Here is a 26,698-nt window from a genome sequence, read left to right on the forward strand (position 1 = left end):
GCGACTGAGCCAGTGTGTCCTGCTCGCACCTGCGTGCTGCTGGTGTGCCCACGTCTTCCGACACCATCAGAGAAGCCGCTCCATGGGAATAAACGCTTTATGGTCACCTGGGCCTGTGAGTCCCCCCTGCACAGTCCCTGTCCCAGGACTCGGTGCGTGGACTGGCCCTGTGGCCAAGGACAAGCCTCGCTTATTCATGTATAGTTTCTCTTGTTGCAGAAAAAGGAGTGGACGTGGGACGAGAGCAAGATGCTGGTGATGCAGGACCCCATCTACAGGTGAGCGAGGGCGTGGCCTGCCTTCCTGGGGTCCTGTGGGGTGGAGTGAGCTTCGCCCTCCTGAGCCACCCATGGAGTGCGGGGCCAGCCTCCTGGTCCACCTGTTGGGGGGGCTGGGACACAAGTATCAGCCCGTTTCCTTGGCCTCTCCCCTCTGAGGCCTCGTGTATCTGGAAGCACATGAGAGAAGCATGTTCTCCTCTCTGGCATCGAGAGGAAAATTCCCGTGTGCTCAGTGGCCCCCGGGACAACGGAGGGTTCTGAGTGGCTCAGATCTGGTTCTGGGGCTGTAATTTGAGACCTTTTCACTTGGTGTTAGCTTTGCCCTAACTGGAAAGTCATGACTGCATGTGCATTGACCAGAGGAGGGAACTGGGCTCCCATGCCCCTTCCCCCACACTTATGCTCAGTTCTCCACCCCACCCCCTGGCTCAGAAACGGCACAGAGAGGGGTCTGTGATGGTTGGGGAAGCGGAAGGTCACAGGTAGAGTCCCCAGAGAGACTGGTGTGATTTTCCTGGGTCAGGTGACCACCTGGGCAGAGGAGTGCCCACTAGTGAGGCCCTGCGACAGGTTCTCCACCATCTGCCCGAACTCTGGTGACCAAGCCCGGCCCCGCCTTGCCCTGTTTCCTTCCCTGGGAAATTGGACACCAACTATTCCTGTAGGTTTTCCATTTAGATTTAAGTTGTGACTTTGTCACCCCTCAAATCACTGGCCTTGGTTGACACAGTGAGTCAGTGTTGGAGTTCGGCTAACACACCAGCAGCCCAGCCTCTGGTCAAAGGGGGGTGCCCACAGTGTGGGTTTCCTTTCGTTAGAGCACACACTCCATGAGACACCCGCCGGGTTCTGGCTGGGTGGTTTTGTAGGTGACCAGATTGAGTGGTCACAGTCCTTGGGCTCAGGGTGCTCTAATCCAGGGGGAGAGGGGTCCTAACCAGTCTCTGTGCAGGATGCTGTGTCGAGGATGAGTGCCTCCCTCAGAGTTGCCGTGTGTCAAGGATGAGTGCCTCCCTCAGAGTTGCCGTGTGTCGAGGATGAGTGCCTCCCTCAGAGTTGCCGTGTGTCGAGGATGAGTGCCTCCCTCAGAGTTGCCGTGTGTCGAGGATGAGTGCCTCCCTCAGAGTTGCCGTGTGTCGAGGATGAGTGCCTCCCTCAGAGTTGCCGTGTGTCAAGGATGAGTGCCTCCCTCAGAGTTGCCGTGTGTCGAGGATGAGTGCCTCCCTCAGAGTTGCCGTGTGTCGAGGATGAGTGCCTCCCTCAGAGTTGCCGTGTGTCGAGGATGAGTGCCTCCCTCAGAGTTGCTGTGTGTCGAGGATGAGTGCCTCCCTCAGAGTTGCCGTGGTACTTGTTGACAGTTGCTGGAATCGTTGCAGCCACACTGCTGTTACTTTTACCGCCAACTGGGAGGCCTTCAGGGGAGGACTGGACCGGCTCCCTTGTCTTTCTAGTCCCACCTGCGTCTGGCCATGTGACGCATGTAATAAAGTGTGTGCTGCACGGGTGGGAAATGCATGAAATTAATATCTGAAAATCGTGCAGGATGGGCGGCTGCCTGTCCTGACGCCTGCCCTCCGAGGCTGGAGGTCACTTCTGCATCTGCATCGTGGGGCCTGGGAAAGGGCCCGGCCTGCTGCTCTTGGCATGGGGCGTCCTCCCAGTGCTGAGTGGGCGAGCTCTGTCGTCGAGCTTCTGGTGCCCGGCTCCCAGGCCCTGTCTGCGCCAGCTGCCACGCTCACTGTTTTTCCTGTCTCTCCCCCTAGGATCTTCTATGTCTCCCATGACTCCCAGGACCTGAAGATCTTCAGCTACATCGCCCGTGACGGTGCCAGCAACGTCTTCCGGTGCAACGTCTTCAAGTCCAAGAAGAAGGTAAGAGGGGGTCACCTGCTGCTTTTCTCTGGTGGACTCTGCCCGCCCACAAATACCTGGAGGTGGCTGCGTTTGCGGGAGACTCAAGCTGTGTCTAGTGTTCCTCTGCCCCCATGTCAGGGCGTTCTCTGTGGTTTCATCTGCACTTTGTTACTTAGTTGCACACAGACAGCTGGACAAATTCGCCATTGGGTCAAAAGGGGCCACTGGCCCCCGGTCACATCACTTACTCCGGGTCTTCCAGCTCTCAGCTAGCTCTGACCACTAGCTCTCACCTGTGCCAACTGGGACGTTCCCTGGAGCTAGGGCCTGGCCCTTGGCTGACTGTGACGAGCTTGCAGACACCCTGGACTGGGGGCCCCTGCGGCTGAGGTACAGCGGGAAGGGCCAGTGTCCACACGGGAAAGAGAGGTGACTGTTCACACAGGAGGCAGAGCGGGAGGGGGCTTACCCTGGTCAGTGAGCCTCCAGACGCCCTCTGGTCGGGGAGGAGCTGTAACTGGCAAGTCTCAGGAACACCTGGGAGGTAGGGGAGGACAGCACACCCTGAAGAGGTGGGTCGCACGTCCCTGGGTGGTTGGGGTCAGCGGGAAAGTCCTCATGTGGGCTCCTGCTGTGTCTGGGTCTGGCTGTTCCCGTCACACCGTGTTCCCGCGCAGGGACCCAGGGCATGCTTCCCATGATAGTCCTTCTAGTGTCACCCTCCCCTCACAGCTTACTGTGGGGCAAGGTGTCTCGTCTGTGTCTGAGAATGCAAGTCAGCGGTTAGCCTTCTTGGCAGAGGGCTCCTGGTCCCTGGACGTCACACCTGCTTTACAGCTAAGCTTCCCCTCTAGTGGAAGCTTGTCCTTGCTTTGCCTCGGTCCATTGTGTGCTCAAGGCCATTGAACAACCTGCCGGACAGACACGTAAGACGTATTTCACTAAGGTTTTAGGAAGTGCATCAAAGAGACATGAAGAGTCCTGTCGTGTGGTCCTGCGCTGAGTCCGGGTGGGCTCTGTGCACCATTGCGTGCTAGGTGACTCGTTAGACATCAGGCCCTGGATTCAGATGCACGTGGCAGATGGAGCTCTTGTGCACAGAGGCAGAGCGGGGGGAGGATACCCCGGCACATCGGGAACGGGCGACGGGTAGAGATGCTTCCTGGGAGACGTGTGTCTCCTCTCATCTCACCCTCGTCATCATCACTGTCTTCCTCTCAACACCTGCGTTTCATCCTCACTCTGCGTGGCATCCTGACCACCAGCTGACCCCTCCGGTTACCTGCAGGAGTTGTAGAGTAGAACTCTTCCAGGGCCGGGATGTTTGGGACGTTCCCCGGGTTATTTGTGGGGTCAGCTGCAGAATAGGACAAACAGTGACCACTCTTCACGTGAATGGAGGCTCAGAGTCCCAGGGTATGTGGGACCAGCCGACCACATGGGCACGCAGATGGGAACAAAGGAGAGATTCGTGACTGACAGGACATGCAGGAACCGGCCTTTGGACAGTGTCCTCCCACTGCTGCTGCCACAGGCTCTGTCTGCCTCTGAGTGGACGGCCGCACACACTGAGGACAGTGCCGTCCCGTGGCTGCTGCCACGTCTGTCTGTCAGCTGTGACACCTGCTGGGTCTGTGGTTGGTGCCCACATAGGTGCACCAGTTAGGAAAGCTGCTGTTACGTCCTGACTTTGGGGGAACATTTTCAACACCAGTAAGTGGGAGGTTTAGAGAAACCTGTGTGTATCCCCAGCCACCTGGGTCACAGCGGCAGAGAGCAGACTCAGCAGCACTCCGCACGGGCCCAGGGGCCTAGCACGCCGTGATGGCAGTCCTGGAGAGAAAAGCATGAGTGACCACTGAGGTCACCCACCACAGAGCTCCGCGCTCATCACAATGCTGGACGCCGCTTGGCTGTGACTTCTCGGTTGGTGACGGATGCCGGCTCTCACGAGACCCTCTCCCTGACCGCTGGTGTTGCCATGGAGGTGAATGGAGTCAGAAGTGTCAGGTCACCCAAGTGGGACTAACCTGAGACTGGGCTGCAGAGTGACAGCCACAGCTGAGATAAACGGACATCAGTCTGTGGGGTTGGACGGCTGGGGAGTCGAGCCTCTGCGGAGCTCTCCCTGAACTCAGCTTCATCTTTGGGAGAAGTGAAAGCAAGCTGATGACCCAGTCCCAGCTGTGACCTATGGTTGACACCGAGCCCTGAGTGCACGCAGGTCCTTGGGCCTCCCTCCTCTGGGCCAGCAGTGGAACGCTGGGCACTGGCACCAGGCTCTGTCTAGGGCAGTTCGGGGAAGAAGTTAAATAGCAAAACAAAGAAGGAAGGAAACGCCCAGCGAACCCATGGAGAAGGCTCGCCACAAGCTAAGGTGGCTGCTGGTGGTGTCCCCGGGGGCTGTGGGCTCAGGGCTTCAACTGCTGCTGCTGTTTAGACCCCGGTGTCTCGGTCACATGTCACCACAACCCTGGGTGTGCGGGGCCCAGGGAGCCAGGCATTCCCAGGAGAAACCGTGGTGGTGGCTGCGTTGCTCTCAGTGGGGTGAGGTTGGCAAGGGGTTCTGAAGCATGGGGACCGGCCGCTTCTGTCACACTTGGAGGAGGGGCTGGGCTGACTCAGAATCAGGGTGTCTGCTCTGTCCCTTCCGTTCCCTTTCAGGACTGGGGTGACCGTGTCTGCATCTGGAGCATCTCAGGAAGGGAGGCGTCTCCTCGCTGAGCGTGTGCATGTGCTGACACCTTAGGTTCCTCCGTCTCTCTCCTCAGCTGGTCCTGGCCCCTGTCTGCCTGCCCGGCCCTCTGTCCTCACCAAGGGCGCCCATGCTGTCTCCTCTCTCCCCCAGAGCCAAGCTATGCGGATCGTGCGGACGGTGGGGCAGGCTTTCGAGGTGTGTCACAAGCTCAGCCTGCAGCACACTCAGCAGAGCGCTGATGGCCAGGAGGACGGTGACAGCGAGAGAAATAGCCACAGCTCAGGGGACCCAGGTAGGGGTCGCGGGCGCAAAGCGGGTGGCAGGTAGGACAGATAGTCACCTAAAAGTGTTTATTTTCCCCACTTCTCCCTAGATTCCAAATTGTCTTTAAGGAACGTATGTGACTTTTGTAACAGTCAGTTAACAGTGTGTAAACTGTCAAACCAGGAGGCACTTGAGCATGACACCAGGGGTCCCAGTTTGAAGGCAGGACCACAGCCATCAAACCTGACCCCCGAGGAAGCGCAGCTCAGAAGCACCTTCATAAAACAGATTAGGAAGGAAATAAATTCACACTCAGCTGCATAGATTCTTCTCCTGTTTCTAGCTCCTCTAGTTCTGTAAACCCTCAATGTGGACATCATTCTAAGATCTTCAGGCTTTTATCTGGAAAGCCCAAGAAGATAAACTGGAACAACTGGAAAAAATACGTTGTAGATGACACTTTTCCCCAATCAGTGACACACCTGTGACCTCAGCGACGAGACATTTTCTATGTCTTCCCTCCCCCGAGCAGAATGGCATTGGTCCACATGTGGACACACCTGCATCTATTGCAGGAAAGCTGGCCAGGCCCCATGCCGTTTCTTCAACTTTTAGGATGTGAGGCAATGCTCTGAGTGTGGCGCCCTCCTTCCCATCCTTGTGGCCGGTGGGGTGATGTCAGTTGTGTCAGTCAGGGACAGACAGACACACTCATTTTTATTTATTTATTTATTTATTTATTTGTGGCAGAGACAGAGTCAGAGAGAGGGACAGATAGGGACAGACAGACAGGAAGGGAGAGAGATGAGAAACATTAATTCTTCGTTGCGGCTCCTTAGTTGTTCATTGATTGATTTCTCATATGTGCCTTGACTGGGGGGCTACAGCAGACCGAGTGACCCCTTGCTCAAGCCAGCAACCTTGGGCTCAAGCAGGTGAGCCTTCCTCAAATCAGATGAGCCCACACCCAAGCTGACGACCTTGCGGTCTCGAACCTGGGTCCTCCACATCCCAGTCTGACACTCTGTCCACTGCACCACCACCTGGTCAGGCTGGCACACTCATTTTTAGAGATTGGCTCAGGATGGGGGGCTGGCTGGGGCATAGTCTGCAGCGGGACAGCAGGCTGGATACTCAGGGCGCAACACAGGTGGTCTGCTGGTGGATTCCCCTCTCGTCCAGGGGTTCAGTCTCTGTTCTACAAACGGCCTTCCCCTGACCGGGTGAGGCCCACCCATGCCACGGTGGCAGCCTTCTTAACGCGGAGTCTGCTGATGGGAATGCTGGTCTCACCTAAGAAGCACCTGCACAGCACCGTGCAGATCACGTCCGCTCTCACATTGGGGTGGCATGGCCCAGCCGTGTGGGCACACACCATCTCAGACGTGATGCTGCAGTGGTGTGGTGGGGGCGCACTAGCGGACCACAGAAGCAGTTGCACCTGGCTTCCGGCCCTCAGAGCACGGGGCCTGAATTGGACTGTGCCACCTCTCAGCTAGTAGTCACCTTGGCCTCAATCTCTCTGGCCCTGTCTTCCTACCTGTCAGGAGTCATGAGGTGACGTATGAGTTAGCGTTGTGCTGGCATGCGGTGGCGCCATGGGCACGTGTCTGCCGTCCACTGGCTTCCCAGTCCCAGACCCACAGCCCCCACTCTTCAGAAAGGGAGATCCCATGGCTCCGTGACAGGCCACACTAGACGATGAGTCAGGGGCCCCTGATTGCAGGGTGGGGCCATGGCCACACAGCTGGACGCACCTGAGTGTCAGTGCTCAGAATGCTGCCAGCCTGGGCAGGGTGTCTCTTACTGAGCAAGGCTGCTCGCCACCGCCTTTGCACAAACTCACGGTCCACACGTTCCCGGGAACGCGTCTCCTTCCCGCAGGTGCCTCCCCAGCAGTGTGCTGGCTCCACTGGGGGGCTCTGTACGGCACCTGAAGCTCCAGAGCTGGTCTGTCGGTTGGCAGGTTTGCTCCTTTTTTTTTTTTTTCTTTTGTATTTTTCTGAAGTGAGGCAGAGAGACAGACTCCCGAATGCACCCAATGAGGATCCACCTGGCATGCCGCACTGAGCACAGGAACTCAGCCTGAGCCACCATTTCTCCTGCCTTGTGCAGGCCCTTCCTGGCTTCTGCCCTTGGGCCAGATCGGAGTCAGGTTCCAGGGATGGGGGACTCAAACCCTCTTGTCCTAATCTGCTGTCACACAGCCCCGTCCATCTAATGGGGCCCGACAGCCCTCCAGGCACGACTAGGAGACCCTGTCCCTGGGCTGATTCCACACCTAAGCTGGGGTGAGGTCGAGATGACTGTCACCTTTCTCCCAGGGACCCCACACCCTGTCCACATGAACGTCACACCAGCCTGGCCATGCAGTCACGTCCTGGCTCAGGGAAACACGTCTTTGTTCTTGGACGTTAACACACACTGCGTCTCGTGGGACTGGAGCATTTGTGGACTTGCCTGAAAACGGTGAAGACGTTAGGAAGCTGGTGGTATCCCCTGGTGTGACACTGTGGTATCAGGAGGAACACTGTTCTTGGTGTCTCATCCCCTTCCCTGCCTCCCTGTGTCCCTGCAGGCCGCCAGCTCACGGGAGCTGAGAGGGCCTCCATAGCCCCTGCCGAGGAAACTGACATCGATGCGGTGGAGGGTCCCCTCCCCGGGGGTGATGGCCTGGAATTCAGCCGTGGCGTGACGGACCTGGATGCCGTGGGGAAGGATGGCGGCCCCCATATAGACTCTAAGGTAGGCAGGAGGTGACCCCCTGGAGGCTGGGCACCTTTAACATCATCATCCTTATGGCTTACCCCGGGGGGCAGAGGCCCAGCCAGCTGGGTGTCATGGCACCTGGTGTGCCTCTACTCGGCTCAGCGGGCCAACCCGTCACAGGTGGGAGCCTGTCCACTCTGGAGGGCTATTGTCCGGTTGCCACCCACCTTCTCTGCATGCCTGAGGGCCTGCAGCCATGTCTGGGGCTCAGGGAAGGGCCTCCCTACAGGAAGAGGCAGAGGGAAGGGGCAGGAAGTGCTGCCCGCTGATGCTGACAGAGGACCTGCCTAGACCACGGTGCTCAGCGCCCACGTGTCTTTCCCTGGGGCTGTCACTGTGAGTAGGGCAGTGGCTGCAGCCGCCTTGCCCCACACACTGTTGCAGGATGACCCAAGGCGGAGTGCAGCCCCGGAGGACGAGCCCTGAGGACGCAGCCTGGGAAGGGGCACGGCCTCTGTCAGCTCCCATGCGGGGTGGTAGGAGCTGCATTGCATAGAAATAGGTCCTTCCACGTCCGGAGGCTGAAGGAGCTCAGCCAGGTGGCACAGTTGGATGTGGGGACAGGAGAAGGGACATATCACCTCCGTGTCTATCACCCCACAGCAGGGTCCCCTGCCTGCAGTCCCAGCCCAGGCAGCCCACACGTGCACCGAGGGCATGTACGCTAGCCCTGGGTCTCGGGGAGAAGGCTTACATACACCCTGCAGGTGCCGCCACACAACAGAGTGAGCGAGGCCTCCGCAGGCCCCCCCCCAGGCTCACTCCGTCTCCTCTGCCCTCAGGTGTTGCCCCAGGAGCCCGTGTCCACAGCCTCGCCCAGGATGCTGCTGCCCCCCTCCTCCTCGCCGGCTGTGGGCACAGGGACGCCGCTGTCCTCGCACCACCAGCTGCAACTCCTCCGGCAGCTCCTGCAGCAGCAGCAGCAGCAGACGCAAGTGGCCGTGGCCCAGGTCCTGCTCAGCCTTCTGCCCACCTCCAGGCTTCGTGCACATGGGCTGGGCGTGCCCCCCCACGAGGGCCCAGGGCGGGTCTAAGGGGAGCTAGGGCCGCTTGCACTCGGACCCATGCTTGTGGGGGCTGGGGGTACAGGGAGGGGCAGTGGGGCGTGGGGCAGCGGGTTCCTGTGTGTCCCCGCTCAGCTGGGCTTGGCTGGCTTGGCTGGATGCATTGGGGTGTGACCTGAAGAGACCAGACAGCAGGTGCCCCCAGCCGCCCTCCCCCCCCCCCCCGACTGCCTCGCTCCCCGCTGGTGGGAGGGAGGGTGGCTTTGCAGGGGGTAGCTGCGACCGTGAGACCCGCCTTCAGGGAGCTCAGTGTGAATTTGCGCCAGTGCCCTTGCGGAGACCCCCATCCCCGCGTCCGGCCACTCGTCCATGTGGGTTTACACGCCTCCATTAGGGCTGCGGGTGTCCCGGGTGGGTCTGACAGAGACCAGCCTGGGGTTCACGATGGTGGGGCTTGACACCCTGGAGCTCAGCGTGGTATTTGAGCCACATAGAGAAGAGTTGGCTGTGGTCTGAAGAGCTGTTGAGCCCCGAGACTTGTTGGGGGCCGCTGGTTTGCAGAAGAGGGCAAGTGACCCCATTGCCTCCTGCTTCTTTCTGCCAAGGGAGGGCCTGGCATCCACATCACCCTTGGGTGGCCAGGGAGAGGTAGGGACACAATCACTCATCTGCTTTATGGCTGACCCCCCAAGGTCCAAGTCTGACAGTGTGTGTGTGTGCTGGGGGGTGTGAAGGCAGAGAGAGAGTCCCTCAGGGTCAGGGTGTGTGGACGGGTCGAGTCTGTCTGAGCAGGCTGTCCTGCAGGCTTCCTGTGCTCCAAGGGGCACGCGTGATCCGGTGGTTTCTACTCCCTCTGCTCACGGCCCTTGGGGTTAGCGGGGAGAGAGATGAATCCTCCAGACAGAGTAGTCCTTTCTAATGCACGTTCAGGAAGTATTGCAGCCTGGCCAGGGCCTGAGGCCAGGTGGGCGCCTTTGCAGCCAGGTTTTGAGACTGGCTTCAGAAGGTACTGTCCCCAAATGTTTGGAGCCTTTTGAAAGAAGAGGCTGAGGCTCGGAGGTTTGCAGGTGCTCCCCAGGTGGCAGCACAAGGGGAGGAGAGTGCTGTTCTTGCACTTGGAGAGCAGCTCTGCTCTGGTCCATCACCAGCATCATCGTTAGTTAGCCCCGTGTGGCAGCAGCGAGATCCCCAGGTTAGGTGCTAACACCAGCACAGCCTGGGCTGCAGCCCCCCCTTTCCAGAACCACCCTCCATTAAGTGCAGATCCACTCAGCATATCAATTGCTACATAATTATTATTTATCTAAGAATAGGCTTGATGCACATTCATCACGAGAATTATCAGAGATGCATTTACATTTGCAAATGCTGCTGCATGCTGACAAGGAACTATTTCAAATGCGGTACTCCAGAGTGGCATGGTCATCCGGTCATCCAGTGCGCAAAGCTGTGTGACCTGTGACTACTCACAGTTTACCAGGATCAGTATGAAACCCTGAGTGTCAGCAAGGCATCACTGCCCCATGTTCTCACAGATGGACCCTGGGGAAGGGAGGGTGTGTTGCCGGTGGTCCCCTCGCGAGCCTCTCAGCCCAGCCGTGTTCAGGCTATGTGCCCTCAGTCTGTGACTTGGACCTGTTTGTTGTTTTGGGCGCAGCGGCCCTGGTTGACTCTCAGTCGGGCACTGGAGTGATGGAGAGTATGTGACCTGGCTCAGGGCGGGGTGCCGGCTTCCGCAGTCTTTGTCTTGGCTGGACAGGACCTGAGGTCATCAGACAGCCCCCCGATACGTGCTCTCCCCTCCCTGCTGTCACACGTGGTCTCCGGCCATAGTCAGTGGCATCTTCCTTTGCTGCATGGAAGGCAGCAGAGGTTTCCTTGTCCCTGTTCACACGTTCCCCTCTATCTTCTGGACGGTGGGTCCCTCTGCAGGCCTCTGCGCTCCCCTTTCTTCCACCTGGCCGTGTGTCATTCAGGGCGTTGTGTGCGAACTGTTATCTCAGACATGTGGCAGGTTGCTAATGGGGTCCCTTGGTGTCCCCCATGCCTTGAAAGCAGATGAACTGGTCTACTTGGAGCTGGCACGGGGCAGCTCGTCCTTGCTCTGACTCTGTTGCCCCAGGATGGCAGGGTTCTTCTTTCTTCATTGGACACCGACAGTCCCAGCGCCACAGTGGGTGTGCCGTGACCACACACTCCAGGTGGGGGGCATGTTTTCCTTTCCTCTGGGAACACCAAGTGCTCCAGGGATTTCTGGGAAGAGCTCAGGAGAGACAGTTTCCTGCAAACGTGTGCATTCCCGGGCCCCTTGTGTTATTGACCACCCCCTTTATCCTCAAGGCCCATCCAGCTCTGCTCTTGTTACTGGCCTTAGATCTCCTTCAGGGTGTCCTGACTCGTTCTTAGACCTCAACCTCTCCCTGCTGCTCCCTAAATTGCTTCAGAGCTGGCTCAGAAGGGCTGCCCTGGCAGTCAAGGGGCTCGGGCAAAGGTGGTGTTAACCTGTCCACGTTTCTGGGCTAGACCTCCGTGTGTCCACAGCAGGAACCAAGCCCCTCTGCCCGCCTTCCCCGCCCTGCATGAGGCTCACCTGGCTGCTCATTTCCTGCTTCTCGATGCATCTGATGGTGCAGGCTGTGAACGAGGGTGTGGGCACCTGCATGGCCGTGGGCTGGGCCCACTCGGCTGCAGGTTGCTGTGGGCCCTGGCTGGCTGGCTGGCTACAGTAGGGTTGGCCGCCTTCCTGGCCGAGCCTGAGAGGAGAGGAGCCCGTTAGTGCTACTCAGCATCGCTGTCTGGATTCCTCCACCACGGCCCTGCGCTTGATCTTGATCTGAACCAGCCGTGGTTCCTGAGCCTTCCTGGTCGCCTGTGCTGTAGCCGGTTAGAGAACCGGCGCTGAAGCCCCGCCCCTCGGGCCCGGACTCTGTAGTGGCCATCTGCCCTGGCTGCCCTGGTCCCAGCGCCCCGCCCCATGCCTGGCCCCCACCCATGCATGCTGAGACTTCTCCCTCCGCCTGTGTGTCTGGGGTGGGGGCCGACTGCCATTCCCAGGTGCCCGTGCTCCCCGACTTCAGCCTGGCCCTGTCCCCGCTTCCAACGGAGGAGCCGGAGTCCAGGCAAGTAGGCGAGAGCCAGTGGGCAGTGGTCTGGGGCGCTGGACGGGCTGAGGGCGGGAGCCAGCGTTTCGGGAGCAGTGCAGAACCGGACGCAGAGAGGCGCTGCACTTCAGGCGTGGCCACCCCAGCCATCCTTGACTGGAGTAGTTGTCACCAGAGACCATAAGGCCCCGGGAAGTGGAACTCACGTGATTGTGGAAGGAGTTTATATAATGAGAGGACAGTGTGCTGAAGGCAAATAAGTATTGGTTTGCAGGGAAGGGCTGTGGCTGGGGATGGAGCCCACAGAGCTGAGCCCCATCTGCACCCGTCTGGAGGAGACTGCTCCCTTTGGAGCTGCAAGGCCCACGTGGCCTGGCTGGTCTCCCGTGAGCAGGAGCCTGGTTCACGTGTGATGGACAGGGCAGAGGCTCACCCCTGCTGGTTCCAGATAGCGGCAGTCTGTGTTCCCGTGTGCCCAGGGCTGGGATACCTGGGGTGTTGCCACCTCTGTTTGCAGAGCCATGTACTCATTACACCTTGTGTGGGTCCATCCACCACAGAAACTTGCTCACCTGTAGAGGAAGCTTCCTTTTTTGCCTGCCTGAGTACTGACTACTCTGTCTACCTGGATGTGGAGTGATAGAGCGCCTGGGCTGCTAGCCTATCCTCAGGGCTGGGGTGGAGAATTGAGGTCCAGGGAGACATGAGCCACCTGCAGGTGCAGGAGGAGACACACGGTCCCTCTGCTGGCCGGCTCCCTGGTGGCATGTGTGCTGGATGTGCAGGTTCAGGGAGCCCCCAGGTATGGGTGGCCAGTATGCAGAATTCTCCACTCTGTTCAAATGCACTGAGAGCTGAATTCAACGTTTCAGCTTTGTTCCAAAGAAACCAGGGAACTCTGACTGCTCAGTAGGTTCCTTTCAGCGATGTTCCCTTTGCAATAAGTGACTTGTGGGTGGAGGGTTCCACCTGTCTCTCCTGTGGGGCAGTTCTGGGGGCTTCCCATAGCACCTGTCCTGTTCCTCAGAACCATCAGGTTTGGGGACTCTTGGGTAAAATATCTCTGTGCCTCAGTTTCCAAGGAAGATAAAGCCATGACAGCCACCAACCCCTGATGTCTGTCCCTGTCCTTGCCCATCTAGGTTTAGCAGCAGGGAGACTGATGTCCGAGCACTGTCTTTAGCAGCATCTTAGGGATGGCAGGTTCGCTTCAGAGCCCTTGGGCTTCCTCCCAACCCCCAGGACAGGTAGGCCCCTGGGAGCCATGAATGGAAAGTGGCTGCTAATCTCCTTAGTGGCTCCACTTAGAAGCAAGGTCAACTGCAAGGTCAGGTCTGAACTCTGGCAGGAGAGAGGCGGCTGCCATCTAGAGGGGCTCTGAATGCTGTGGCAGGGACAGGTGGGTGTGGCTGGCGGACCCCTGGCTCAGGAAGGCCACACCAGGGAGGGTGGAGGTGGCTACCATTTTTTACTCCTGGTAAAATGTGGCTCTTTGTGACCTTCAGAAATCCAGAGCCTTTGTTGTGTGAGCAGACTTAGCCAGCAACCCCTACTCCTCATCTCACATGTCCCTCACCATCTGCCTGGCTCTGGTCTTTATCCACGTTGTAGTTGTAGTCCAAGGGAACCCTCATCCCGTGGGCTGCCTTGTCCAGGCCACCAAGTTCATAAGATCCTTTTTTATTTTAACCCAGTGAGAGAGACAGACAGGAAGAGAGAGAGATAAGCATCAACTCATAGTTGCCATACTTTAGTTGTTCATTGATTGCTTTCTCATACGAGCCTGGACCTGGACTTGGGGGGGTGGGCTCTAGCAGAGCCAGTGACCCCTTGCTCAAGCCAGCAACCTTGGGTTCAAGCCAGCCACCTTGGGCTTCAAATCAGTGACCTTTGGGCTCAAGCCAGCAACCATGGGGTCGTGTCTATGATCCCACACTCAAGCTGGCAACCCTGCACTCAAACTGGATGAGCCTGTACTCAAGCTGGTGACTTCGAAGTTTCAAACCTGAGACCTCAACGTCCCAGCTCAACACTCTATCCACTGTACCACCATTGGTCAGGCCATAAGCTCCCTTTCGTTAGGGACCTTCTGGAACCCTCTACAAAGACTCCTTAATGCCCTTCTAGGCACAAGGTCATCTGTGTGAACATATCATATATAGTTGCTGCCTGTGGCTTCGTTTCTTCAGGCTGGGGTCCTTCCAGCTGCGTTTACGCCCACCCCGAGCACAGCAAGAGCTGCCTGAGAACACAGCAGGCAGGAGACACAGTCTTGGGGGCCACAAAAGTAGAATGGCAGGGACGGTCAGGAGACAAAGCTGACACCTGCAGACGTGAAGACAGGCCTGGTTAAGGCCACATCAGTTTAGAAAGAGCCAGCAGGGCTTCTGACTTCTCAGTGTGATTGGGTGCGGGGAAGAGCAAGATGGCTGGTGTGACTGCTCCGAGCTGGGGATCAGTATATCTCGGCGCCGTTTTGTCTGGATTGAACGTGAAGGTTATCTCTGGTCTCAGTTGTGCACCTTGACCACCTTGCATTCACTTCTTGTCTTCTCTCCAACCCCCTCCTTGCCCCGCCTCCTTTGCCCCACCCCGCCCCTTTTTGGGTCTCCTTTTTGCCCCACCCCCTCCTCGCTCTGCTCCCCTTCTCTCTGCCCCCTCTTCTTTCTTTTTGCTTTGCCCTTCCTGGTTGCCCCTCCCCCTTACCTCACCCCGCCCCCTCTTCACCCCTGCCCCCTCGTCTCTGCTGCCTCCTGTCTGCAGGTTCACTTGCTGAAGGACCAGCTGGCAGCGGAGGCGGCGGCCCGGCTGGAGGCGCAGGCCCGTGTGCACCAGCTCCTGCTGCAGAACAGGGACGCGCTGCAGCATGTGTCCCTGTTGGTCAGGCAGGTGCAGGAGTTGGAGCTGAAGCTGTCAGGACAAAACGCCAGTAAGCTTGGCCTCGCCCACCCCAGCACCTAGTGACCCGGGAGTGGGGTTGGAGGTGGGCTCTGGACACCCTGAATTCTTTCCAGGAAGCTCTTGGTGGTGCTGACCTGTCCGTGTTCCAGCAGAAACCAAAGGCAGCTTGGTTCTCCCACAGGGTCAGAGCCGGTCTTGGTGGCCTTCTAGTCCAGTGCCCACAGGGACCTCGAATGTCAGTGTCTCCTGCTGGGGTAGGGCTTACCACCCTGAGGGTCTATTCCTACTGACAGCCACTCAGCACCTGCAGGGGTGATGTTGGCTTGGTGAATGTACTCAGCTATGTGGTCTGCTCTGTCTGTGCCGGGCCTTCATGACTCTGCGCACAGAACAGGCCGCTGAGGGTGTATCCTCAGTTCACAGGGCACAGGTACAGCTGATGAGTGTCTAGGGTGCCCAGCGCCGGGCCTCTGGGCCCAGCTCTCCCCAGAACAGGCTGGGAAGTACATCTCCAAGCTGCCCTCCTGAACCTCTGCGGGGCTCTCTGCCTTCCTAGGGTGTCCACGGGCCACCTGTTGTGACAAGGACTATGGCAGGGTTCCATGGGCACGGCCGCACTCCATCCATGCCAGTCAGTGCTGTGCCCGTCTCAGAGATGGGGACGCTAGCTCAGACAGGTTCAGGGCAAGAAGGTGTGGAGCCTAGATTTAAACCCGGGTCTGACTACAAAGTTGGTGCCTTCCCTGTGGCACCAATAGTTCCCCCAAACTAGCCTATAGCTTCTTTGACATGTGTCCCCAGGTCCAAGCCTCCAGGATTGGGCATTGGTAGGTCCGGGCAGGGTTGGGGCTCTGTTTGCAACCCAGAGCCTGGACCGGGACCCTCTGCACGTTCCTGCCTGGGAGCCTCTCTGTGTTTTTACATTTTGTCCCTTGGGCCCTCCCCATGGTGATGTTTGCCAATTCCGCAGACAAACCAAAGGTCACCATGTGCTGTTGACAGCCTTCAACCTGCTCCTTCACCACACACTTGTCCATCCCAGGTGGTCCTGTCACCCCGCCCGGAGGGCCTCAGGTCATCTGGGCTTGGAGGTGGAGCTGAGGAGCTAGGAGGTCAGCCCAGCTGGACAGGGCACAGGGCAGAGGGTGGGCCTCCCCAGCACACCGTGTGCTGACTCCCCTGTTCCTCTTGTGTCCCTGCAGTGGGATCTCAGGACAGCTTGCTGGAGATCACCTTCCGCTCTGGAGCCCTGCCCGTCCTCTGTGACCCCACGACCCCCAAGCCGGAGGACCTGCCATCGCCGCCCCTGGGTGCCGGCCTGGCCAACCTGGCCCCACCAGGGGGCAGCCCCTTAGGTAGGCGCGACTGCTTAGTGAAGCTGGAGTGTTTCCGCTTCCCCGCTGGGGCGCGGGGCCAGCCGCTGCTGGGCGGCCTGGAGCTCCTCAGGTTCCGGGAGTCGGGCATCGCCTCAGAGTACGAGTCCACCACGGACGAGAGTGAGGAGGAGCCACCCCGCCTGCTGCACCGCGTGCGGCAGTGCCAGGAGGTGGGCGACAGTCTGGACGACGGGATCGCTGTGTAGGCCGCCACCCTGGGCCGCCACTCTGGGCCCGGGGCCACGTGCCAGTGCCCTTTGGGCTGCCCGACCAGGAGGTTTTGGTTTCAGAAAACAATTGGGATTTTGCTGCAGAGGGTGAAGTGAAGGACATTGGAGTCCCAGAGGAGTCAGCTCCGCTCTCCTACAGTGACCACGGGACGGGTCCCTGGGGACCATCAGGCTCCTCAGGCGCCTCCTCTGCATGGTCTGACAGGGAGGGAGTCTCAGATCTTGTCAGGTGCCTTGTGTCTGGATGGCCAGGACACTACTAGTGCCTCACACTCCTCGACCTTGTGGGGGCAGGCCTTCCTCCCACCCTGCCGGTTGGTGGAGGCCAAAAGCCCTGGGCTGTGAGTGTGGACTTGGGTCAGCTCTCAGTGACCGGCCTCTGGACGTCGTGTTGTGTCCAGTGCGAGTATGCATGACAGCAGCCAGGCCTCTTTGTGGGAAGGACAGCCTCTTTGCTGCTGGTCATGTAGGTCTGACTCTTTTCCTGCCCACCACTCAGCTGGTCCCCCCACTGGTCACTAGTGGCCAGTTCTTACTGCAGAAAAGCCAGCATGGTCTAGTAGCCGACATGGTCCAGCATCACTGCCGCTGAGATCAGACCACAGCCACGCCCCCTGACTTGTGCCCGTGAGCCGTTCCTTGTGTGTACCTGTGGCCTCTTCCCTGGTTCTCCTGGGCCTCACCCACTGGATACTGTTGGGGTGTGAGAACAGGCTGCTCTGTGTGGTGCTGTTCGAGGGTTGTTCAGTGAGGATGGGGTTGCCCCAGTTGGGGGTCCTCAACCCCACTGTTCCCCAGACAGTGGACAGTGCAGGTCGGAGGGGACAACACAACTTTGTGTCAGCCTGCCGTGAACACCAGGCGTCAGGGACAGGACAGTGTGTGCATGCATGTGCTGTGTGTGTGTGTGAAGGCTGGGGGAGTATGTCAGGCTTGTGGGAGTGACGGACAGGAGAGAACGGACGCCCAGGCTGTGTGGATCACTGGTAGGTGCGTGTTCTTTTTCTGATGTGCATTAGGCCGGAGAGGGTGGTACTGTGTGTTTTCTGACTGACCACTGGAGGTGAGTGTGGGCACACGGGAGGGAGAGTGGGAAGGTCAGACCCAGGAACCTGAGATGTGGTCTCAGGGCTCTGGCTGGGACGAGATGGTGGGCTCAGGAGTGCTGCTCGAGTGGGTCCCCTCAGGTCTCCGAGCGGAGAGTTTGGGGAACAGAAGGTCTGACTCTGAGGCCCCGTCTGAGGCCAGCGGCTTGGGGTTGATGTGGTGGGACATTGGATAGAATGGGCAAGGGTCCTGACAAGCATGTGAAGGGGATGGAGGAGGCAGTGGAGAAGGGGCGTCAGGATCGGGAACACTATTCCCTGGCTTGACCCAGAAGCACCTTGTTCTTGGAGCGCCTCTGGGGCTTCTGGATGCTGGCCTGGTCTCGGCCTTTCCCCAGGGTGACCCAGGGTGGAGATGGGACTCAGGACAGATCTGGCACCCGGTCCTCTGCTCTCCTTCTGCCTTGCTTCTGATGCTGCTCCCTGGGCCCTGCCCTGCTCTCCATTCTCCTGCTCTGCCCTGTGTGGACACCAGGGCCCAGCTCCCAGGGCCCTGCAGTGTGGATGGGACAGACAGCTCTTCTGCACAGCCACCCGTGCCGCTGCCCCGCACAGCCCTTTGCAGGCGCTGCCCTGTGCTGCTCCTGCAGTCTCCCTCTTGCCCACACCCTGCTGGCCTCTGCCTCCTGTGACCGTGTGTCACTGACGCTGTCAGACCAGCTCTCTGGGAAAAGCTTTGGTTCCTGTAAGTGCACTTACACGCGACGCTGTCACTCGCCTGGTGGCTATTGCTAATAAACCTTTCTTGTTTCTAAAGCCTTCCGGTCGTTCGTCTTCTCTGCTTCCTCTACTTCCCCTGCTCCTCCTCCTCTTCCTCCTCCTCCTTACTGTCCCCACCTCCCTGGCTGGTGGCCTCAGCCCTGGAACATGGCTCTGCAGGCCGTGTGGGGACCGAGTCACCTCTAATTCAGAGTTGTGTGTACACGGCCCAGCCAAGGTGCTATCCAGGGGATGTGTGTCCCTGCGAGGGACGTTTCTGGTTGTCACCATGAGGGACAGGTACTGTGTCAGCCGTGATGAAGATGACACACCGTCAGCGTTGCTGCTTTTCTGACTTCAGACCGTGGTGGGTCTGTGGCGGTGGCCACCAGTTTGAGAGCTTGGGAATGGCTGATGTCGTAGCTCTGACTAACATCACCAAATGACAGATCCCACCGAGTCTGTGACTAGACGTCCCAGTGTGTGGCTTGTCGGGCCCACTCAGGGACATGTGTGCCGAGGCTGAGCAGGCCGCTCCCCAGCGGTCGGAAGGGCTTGAGTATCCTGGCCGTGGGCTCAGGAGGATGAAAACAGGGTGCAAGAGAGGGTGGGGAGGAGGAACCCATGGCTTTACCGGGTGGCCTGCAGAATGGGATAAAATGGGCCACATGAAGCTGGTGTGAAGGGTGAGATTTCATTCTGGGAGGTCCTGGCAGAGCGGGTGAGGGGCACCTGTGATGGTCAGACCAGCGCTGTGCTGGGCGCGCTTTCTGCCATCACTCAGGGCAGTCCAAGGCAGTCACCAGTCACAGTGAGGCCGCGTGAATGTGACCAGTGGAAGCACCTTGTTCTTAGGGGGAAACTCTGAATTCGGGCACCTGCCAGATAGCCAGTGGCACCCATCCCCGAGTGGACAGGCCAGGATCCAGCTGGAGCCTGCAGGTCAGGGCGACTCAGGGGGGCTGGCTGGGGGGTGGAGGGTAGGGGAGGAGCAGGGGGGGGGTGCTGGGCAGGGGCCTGATATGGGTGTGCGCCCGTCTCTCAGTGCTGGTGGTTCATCACTCAGCCCTTATTTTCTCCCTTAAACCCCAAATGGGCCAGACAGCTGTCCTCCCTGCACTGATGCCCGCCCATGTTTCCGGGTCCGAGTAGGCAGGAGTTTGTTGAACATGAGGAGAGGGCAGACTCTGTGGACATCACTAGGTAACAGGAAGCAGTGTTTTCATGTGCTCATACGTGCGTTGTCCTGACTGCACACGGCCACGTGCCGGGCCTCATCTGCCCCATCCCTCCCTCCGGTCGGGCATCCAGACGCTTTTGGACTGTGCTGAGGTCCCATCCATGTTGGGAGGACAGGGCGCCCTTGTCCCTTCAGTGAGCTCCCCTGCCATGTGGGGGGATGACTGGTCACAGAGAGACCAGCAAGAAGGCCAGGGCCTGAGGGCAAAGGGCCCCACACTCGAGCCGCATCAGAGCTTTATCTCTGAGAAGTCCCCAGGGGCTGACGGCGCAGGTCTTTGCACCTCACTGTGAGAGCTACCCTCTCCCCCTCTCCCCAAACGTCAGGTGTCATCCAGAGAGAGGTTGGGAGGTGGGACTGGGGTTGCTAGGCAACTGGGAGGGGGACTGGCAGCAGGCAGCTCAGGGTGGCCTCAGACTGGACGGAGCTGTAGTAACTGGTTTATTGGCCTATCTCTGGAGACGTAGTGAGTCTCTGCCCATGCTGGCCTGGCCGCGGGGCTACTTGCGGGCCTGGTAGCCGCCGACGGGCAGCCTGTCTGCCGGCCGGGCCCAGAGGGTCTTGAGCTTGCGGTAGAAGACATGGCAGCTGAAGCCCTCCCTGAAGCCGCCCTGGATGTGGCTCTTGAGGGAGCACAGTGTGGGGAACATACGACAGCAGGCCGCGCACTTGAAGCCGTGCTGCTGGGCTGGCAGCCACCGGGAGGCTCGCAGGATGTCCTGGGACGTGATGTGGTCTGGCGCCTCTGGGCCGTGCCTGGATTTCTTGGTGGCCTCTCGGGGACAAGAGTTGTCCAGGGAGGAGGAGGACGAGCACAGGCTGTTGGCCGCCTCCTCAGGGAGGCCGCCGTCCCCGCGGCCCTCGTCCCGCGGCAGCTCGGGGAAGCTGTACGCCCCCAGGTGGGTCTCCTTGTCCATGCACACGAAGTAGCTGTAGGGGGAAAACCACGGCCGGTAGATGGTGCAGTTCCGCCGCGGCAGCTCCCCGTTCTGGGGGTCCCCCAGCACATAGTCTGCAAAGGAGAGGCCAGGTCTGAGCTGGGCCGGGCAGGGCCAGGCCAGGCTGCAGGGTGGTCGTCAGGGGACCCCAGGTCACCTCTGCCCCGCCCAACCATGGTTCTGAGAGCAGGGAGCAGTCTGGGGCCCCTTCCTGCAGCCTCCCCTCTCTCTCCTGCTACAGTGGCCATGTGATCCCTGGGTAGAGACTCCCCTGTGCCCGGCCTCTCCCTCGGCCACACACAGGTGGGCACACTGAGCAGCCAGACCTCGTGCCTCCTATAGCCCCTTTCTGCCCACCCCACTGTCCCTGCCACAGCCCGCCCGGCAGAAGCTGGTCCCCAGCAGGCTGGGGGTCCGGAGAGGAGAAGCGGGGGAGGCCTGTACCGTAGCAGGTCTCTGTGAGGCGGGACCGGAGGGGAGATTGCAGGGAGAAGGCAGCGTGGGCACCTGTCCACTCTTCTCCCACGGTCCGTCCCGGAGGGCTCACCTGGCGTGAGCACCACCCCATGCCGGAGAGCGCTGTTCGGGTGCTGGAGCGGCAGGAATGGCGCTAGGCCGGACGCTTCCATGGGGAACGTGGTCTTGGCAATGTCTGGGCGGGGGCAGGAGAAATGTTGTGGGGTGCTGAGCGAGGTTGTGCCCTCTTTTTAGCCCCCACCCAACACAGACTCCAGGTTCCACCTCGGTGACTGAGCACAGAGCTGCCCCGAGGGGGTTTGGTCATGGGCTGGGCAGTGGTGACCCTGTCCCTTTGAGGACAGGCAGCTGGTTTCTCCAATTGAAATATCTCCTGCCCACAGCTGAGTGGTCAGGGGACCCTAGCTGATGGCTGCTGACACTTGGATTAAGAGCCACCTGCCTCCAGTCCCATGTTGGGACCGTGGGTTTTGGGGATGAGTGTCCCGTGTGTGGGTCCTGTAACCCATTCTTGTAGAATACACAATTAAAAGCTTCACACACTCACATTTCCGAGGTCCCGGTGGCCCCAAGCTTACCTGGCAAGCTGGTGTCACGTGAGGACACAAGATCAGGAAACGTGCTTAGGACAGAGGACGAGATTCGTGGTCCTGAAATGGTGAGGAACGAGAAGCTCTCCATGTTGTGACAGACGGCGGGCACGTGGCTCACACGTCTGCTCCCAGGAGGCACCTGGGTTGCCCGGACAACAAGCATTCTGAGCACAGGTGACATCACTGGGTCCCACGGTTCCGCCCAACTGCCCACTGGGTTGGCCTTCCAGACGCGGAGGGTCTGTTGCAAGAAAGGCTGGCCTTTCTGTGGATGCTTCTATGTGTTACTACTTTGTGGCTGCCTCTGGGGAGGGTACCCAGAGCGAGGGCGACTGTGGATGAGACCTCAGCGGAGGCCGTCTGTCGGCCACTCTACTCTCTGTCATTTCTGCCTTGCCTTACCCCTGCTCCAGGAACCTCTGTCCTCCGAATACTCCCCCTGCTTTCTCCTTCACCTGCCCGACCTTTGCCACCAATGTGTCTGTTGTTGCTTTACTTTATGTTGTTTGGTTGGAAGTACATTTCTCACATGTTCTTTGGGAATAATTGCAAACTCATAAAAAAGTTACAAGAATAAAATTAGTGTCGAGAACATGCGTATGCCCTGTATCCAGATTTTTTTTCTTTTTCTTTTTTTTGTGACAGAGACAGAGAGAGAGTCAGAGAGAGGGACAGACAGACAGGAAGGGAGAGAGATTAGAAGCATCAATTCTTTGTTGCAGCTCCTTAGTCTCCTTAATTGTTTATTGATTGCTTTCTCATATGTGTCTTGACTGGGGGGCTACAGCTGAGCAAGTGACCCCTTGCTCAAGCCAGCAACCATTGGCTCAAGCCAGCAACCTTGGGCTTAAGCCAGCAACCATAGGCTCAAGCCAGTGACCATGAGGTCATGTCTATGATTCTACGCTCAAGGCAGCGACCCCACACTCAAGCCAGCAACCTCAGGGTTTCGAATCTGGGTCCTCCGTGTCCCAGTCCAATGCTCTATCCACTGCACCGCCACCTGATCAGGCCCAGATTTCCTTACTGTTATTATTTTCCTCCATTTTCTGTTCCTCCCTCCCTCCTTCTCTCTATCCCTCCCTCCCCCTGTCTGGGTGTGTGTCACCTTTTTCTGAGATGTCAGGAGGTCACCTGGCAACATCAAGTCCCTTTGTGCCCAGTCCCTCACTGTGCGTTTCCTATGAAGAGGGACCACAGGCTGTTCTCAGTGCTGGTGTGTCTGTTTTCAGCCAGTGACTGGCTCATTCAACACTTTGCTTTTTGTCCACAACCTGCTGCAGAGATGGCACTCCCATGTGGTGGGTTGTCCCTTTGTCACAACAACCTGGCCCACATGGGGCACATGGGGGAGGGGAGGGGGTGGCAGTGAAGATGAGTTGGAGGTACCCCATGTTAGACAATCACAATGGGTGCCAGCTTGCTGTGTGCCACATGTCAGACCTCCGAGGGGACACGCTTGTGCCGTGGGAGCTCGCCCGCCTGGTGTGCGGCCGTGGGTGGGGTGTGCGCGATCCTCCACAGGGGCCCGGCCGTCCCATCTGTGTTCACGCTCAGGACCTGGGGGTCTGCAGGGCAGTGGCCTCGCTTGGACCTGGTGAGGAGCCTGGGAACCAGGTCTGGGAGCTGGCATGTCTGAGCTGTGAGCCCCACACCACCCTCAGCCCCCATGTGGTGCTGGGCAAACCCCTCTGCCCCATGGCTTCCCCACTGTGTTCATTAGACAGTTGGCACAGACGACCACCTTCCTGGTCTGGACTCTAGTGATTTATGTCTGGGAAAGAGATGGCCTGGTACTGAGTGATGCATGCAGGATTCCAAAGGCGTGGCATGTGACCCTGCCTGGCCCGGGGTAATCTGCCACTGCCCACTGGGGACATGGATGCTCAGCGTGAAGGGGCCGCAGGAGGGTCCCAGCGCCCGCTGTGGGGTTGTCAGCCGCGACTCTGTTTTGTCCAGTGTTTGAGAAGTCGGAGGGGGGCCTGCCCGTGCAGGGTCCGTGCCAGGGCCAGGACCCCTGCCTTGCATGCTCTGTCCTTGCGCGTGGCGTTGATGGTGTCCTGGGCAGTGAGGCGCTCAGGCTGATTGGTCGCTACATAAACTGTGTCTCTCTCTTGTTTGTTTCCCGCCTGCTTTCCGAGCCCCTTTCTCGGTTGGACAGGTAAGATGCCGTCTTTCTTATGGACGACTTCACACCCCTCGATGGAATGTGCATGTTGAGAGGGTGGTGTGGGAGGGCCGTGGGGTCCTCCCTTGCCATTGTTTTCTGTACCACCAAGCCTCCGGTCCTGAGGAAGGGGGACCATGTGGGTCAGTAGTGCCACCACAGGGGAGGTCTTGCGGCTCATCCCTTGGATTGGGGGTGCAGGAGCCCCAGGCAGAGCCCATGATGGGGGAAGGGCAGCTCCTCCCAGACTGACCCCAGGAGCCCCTGCGGACCAGTCCCCAGGTTCAGGGGCTTGCATAAATTGAAGAAGGCTTGGAAACAGCTTCTCCTCAAGGTCAGCTCATAGTGCAGTCAGTTTTTATGTGTTCACATAAAAATTCAATTCGGTTAAACTAACTTATTTTACGCTCGCTGTTGCACAAGGCCCTATGCTGTGTGTTACAGAAAATAAAAATCACATAGGGTGCTATGTCTCTTCGAGGAGCCGATGTGTCCTCATAGAGACCTAGTGCTTTGCCGGGAAGACATCGAGGGTTGTGAAGACAGCATCCGATGGGCTGTCCTTAAATTCCCCAAGAGTCCAGCACATACAATCTGAAGGGTAGTGAGCAAGGAATATAGGACATGCTATCAGTGCATGATCCGAAGGTGATCTAGGTCTCTAAGAAATTATTTTTAAAATAATCAGAACAGAGACTCACAGTCTGCAAAGCTCTTTGGCAGGTGCTTTTGGTGCCTAGTGTTCAGAAACGATTGTGTCTGCTCTGAAGATCCCCGGTAAACTGGTAAGGATGCGGCCTTGGAAAGGTCTGAGCCGGAGCTGGGGGCGTGTGCCCTCAGCTGTGTGGTGGTCCAAGCACCTCCTGTTTCACAGGAAAACGATTTAATGCTTTCGTTGCAAAGGGCTTCTCTGCCAGTTTGCAGATTTCACGATCACAGACAGATTGCGAGGATGAGGGATGAGATAGGAAAGTCATGCAGAAGGGAGTATACCAGCCATCTCCTCCACCAGAGCCAGGAGTGGGTCACCCTGCTGGGGTGAGCTGGCAGCTCCCACCCCACACTCCAGACTCTGCACCCGCGTCCCAGGGACTCCCCCTTGAGTCCCTATGGGTCCTCACAATGGTGCTTTCCCTGCGCAGGGGTCAGGGGCGGTTTCAGAGGTCAAGACTGTGGGATACATCCCAGTGGGAGGTCTCCGTACCTCTTCCCATAGCTGCCTCCTGCTGCCCAAAGCCCCTTAGAATATGGCTCACGTAGGTCGCTGGCTCAGGAGGGCTTTGCCTGCTCAGAGGGTTCCCCGGGCCCAGGACCCCACAGCTCAGGGCAGAGAACGCAGCTTCATGCACAAGTTCAACAGAGAACAGTGCACCCAGACCTTGGTTCCTCTTAGGGAGACCCGGAGAGGACAGGCACATAGCAGAGGTGTTGACAGGAGAGGAGCCTGTGACCAAACAGGACCTCTGCGTCCCCAGATGGACAGTGCCTGGGGACTGGTCAGCACGGACCCCCATGCCTGCTTCCCTGGCCCAGGAGGGTCTGGTGACCTGGAGCACTGAGCTGGATTTCCAGGGGACGGGGGTTGGGTGAGGATGCCCCATGTGCATGTGAACAGCATGGCCTAGAGCCCCGAGCTCAGCTGCTCCGAGTATAAACCTCGAGTCTAAGCTCGGCCTCCATACTTCTCCATCTGCAAAATGGGTTCAGAATTGAACTCAAGATATTTATTGAGCACCTATTGTGTGCAGCCCAGGCCTGCAATGGGCAGTACAGAGATGAATGAGATGGGCCCCCCGCCCTGCAAATGTTTACAATCTCGTGGGGCCGCACCAGCCCTTCGACAGAGCCCTTCTAGCCAGAGAGGCCCCTGTGGGAGGAACCACCAGGCAGATGCAGGGATCTGCCTGTGAGCCAAGGCTGGGGAGGGCCCTGAGTTCCAGTTCAGCCTCAGTAGTGGCGTCAGGCCGGGCAACTCAGCCCTTGTGCCCAGCCCACTAGGTTGGCCTGGGACCAGTGAGAACAAAGTAAGCGGGCACTCCCTTGTCCAGCTCCCACCCATGTGGGCCTCACAACCCCCCCCCCCCCCACCTATGCTGTCCCAGGCCCTGCACGCAGCTCACACATGCTCAGATGTGCTCATGGCAACGGAAATACATCCTGTTTTGCACCCTCATTTTTTTTACTCGTGACCCCAGAGTAAAGGGTCAGTGTGAGTCCAGGAGGCAGGTTTACAGGGGCAGGTTAGCTATCTTGTTGCTGGAGCCTGTCACCGGCTTACTTGGGCAGCACAGACCAGAGTTTCTGGTCCCACGCCCCACACAGAAACCTGGACAGGACGGCTCAAGGTGTCATACTGGCTCCTTTCTGGATGTTTCTGGATCCTTCTGCAGTGGCTAGTCCTGGGTGCGGTGCAGGGAGGGGACTCGCAGACCGCTGTAGTCACGCCCCCCCCTCCACCCTGCTCACTCACTGTCTGTCTCTGTGTTCGTAGTGGACCACAGCATGTTTGAGAATTTGAACGTGTCCCTCACGCCGAAGTTGCAGCCCAGCCGCTCCGTGCCGCACCTGTCCCAGCTGGCGGCCTCCTCCGCAGCTGCGGCCCCTGGGCCTGTGGAGCCCTGCGGGCCAGGTCTTTGGGGGGGCAGCAGCCAGCACCTCAAGAATCTGGGCAAGGCCATGGGGGCCAAGGTGAATGACTTCCTGAGGAGACGGGAGCCCTGGGGCCTGGGCAGCGTGGGTGCCATGGAGGTCAACAGGACCGCGGAGGCCCAGCTGGCTGGAGCAGCCGACGGGGAGGATGACAGGTGAGTCACCTCCCACCCAAGCATCCCCACAGGGTTGGTGCTGCTCTAACCTTTGTGTGAGGATGTCACAGCCTGAGCCACTTGTGCTTGAGCTGCTGACACCCACTGGAGTGAGAGCCGGCTAGGTCCGGGTGCGGGTGAGGCTGGGGAGGGGCACGCATGGTGGGGACAGTGCGTCTCCTCCAGCGTGCGTTTC

At 58.9% G+C, this 26,698-nt stretch overlaps 2 protein-coding genes across 6 annotated transcripts in view; one reads left to right on the forward strand and one right to left on the reverse strand.

The window, feature by feature from the left end:
- The window catches only part of LOC136395874 (carboxyl-terminal PDZ ligand of neuronal nitric oxide synthase protein-like), a 119,423-nt gene that overhangs the window by 90,857 nt on the left and 1,868 nt on the right, over window positions 1-26,698 (forward strand). For 3 of the 5 annotated variants that reach the window (XM_066371354.1, XM_066371356.1, XM_066371357.1), the window contains 8 exons: window positions 205-278; window positions 2,045-2,153; window positions 4,984-5,125; window positions 7,676-7,842; window positions 8,649-8,816; window positions 14,735-14,900; window positions 16,075-16,227; window positions 26,190-26,502. In XM_066371354.1, coding sequence (XP_066227451.1) covers window positions 205-278; window positions 2,045-2,153; window positions 4,984-5,125; window positions 7,676-7,842; window positions 8,649-8,816; window positions 14,735-14,900; window positions 16,075-16,227; window positions 26,190-26,502 — 1,292 coding nt within the window. The remainder of the gene's footprint in view (window positions 1-204; window positions 279-2,044; window positions 2,154-4,983; window positions 5,126-7,675; window positions 7,843-8,648; window positions 8,817-14,734; window positions 14,901-16,074; window positions 16,228-26,189; window positions 26,503-26,698) is intronic. The other 2 variants (XM_066371355.1, XM_066371358.1) reach the window with 1 other exon arrangement.
- SPATA46 (spermatogenesis associated 46) lies at window positions 19,867-22,854 on the reverse strand. Its single transcript, XM_066366003.1, has 3 exons — window positions 21,517-22,854; window positions 21,009-21,113; window positions 19,867-20,535 (listed from the first exon to the last, which is right to left on the reverse strand). Exons 1-3 carry the CDS (start codon window positions 21,710-21,712, stop codon window positions 20,024-20,026), a joined length of 813 nt encoding a protein of 270 aa, XP_066222100.1. The 5' UTR covers window positions 21,713-22,854; the 3' UTR covers window positions 19,867-20,023.

This window comes from Saccopteryx leptura, chromosome 2 (assembly GCF_036850995.1).
Source record: "Saccopteryx leptura isolate mSacLep1 chromosome 2, mSacLep1_pri_phased_curated, whole genome shotgun sequence".
Classification (NCBI taxonomy): Eukaryota; Metazoa; Chordata; class Mammalia; order Chiroptera; family Emballonuridae; genus Saccopteryx; species Saccopteryx leptura.

Bases quoted from the DNA above. Each gene is read 5' to 3' on its own strand.
- SPATA46 (XM_066366003.1), bottom strand. From the start codon at position 21,712: ATGTCACCTGTGCTCAGAATGCTTGTTGTCCGGGCAACCCAGGTGCCT. The intron at 21,114-21,516 runs GTAAGCTTGGGG...GCCCCCGCCCAG, and splicing joins ACGTGACACCAGCTTGCCAG to ACATTGCCAAGACCACGTTC. The intron at 20,536-21,008 runs GTGAGCCCTCCG...TCTCCTTTGCAG, and splicing joins TGGGGTGGTGCTCACGCCAG to ACTATGTGCTGGGGGACCCC.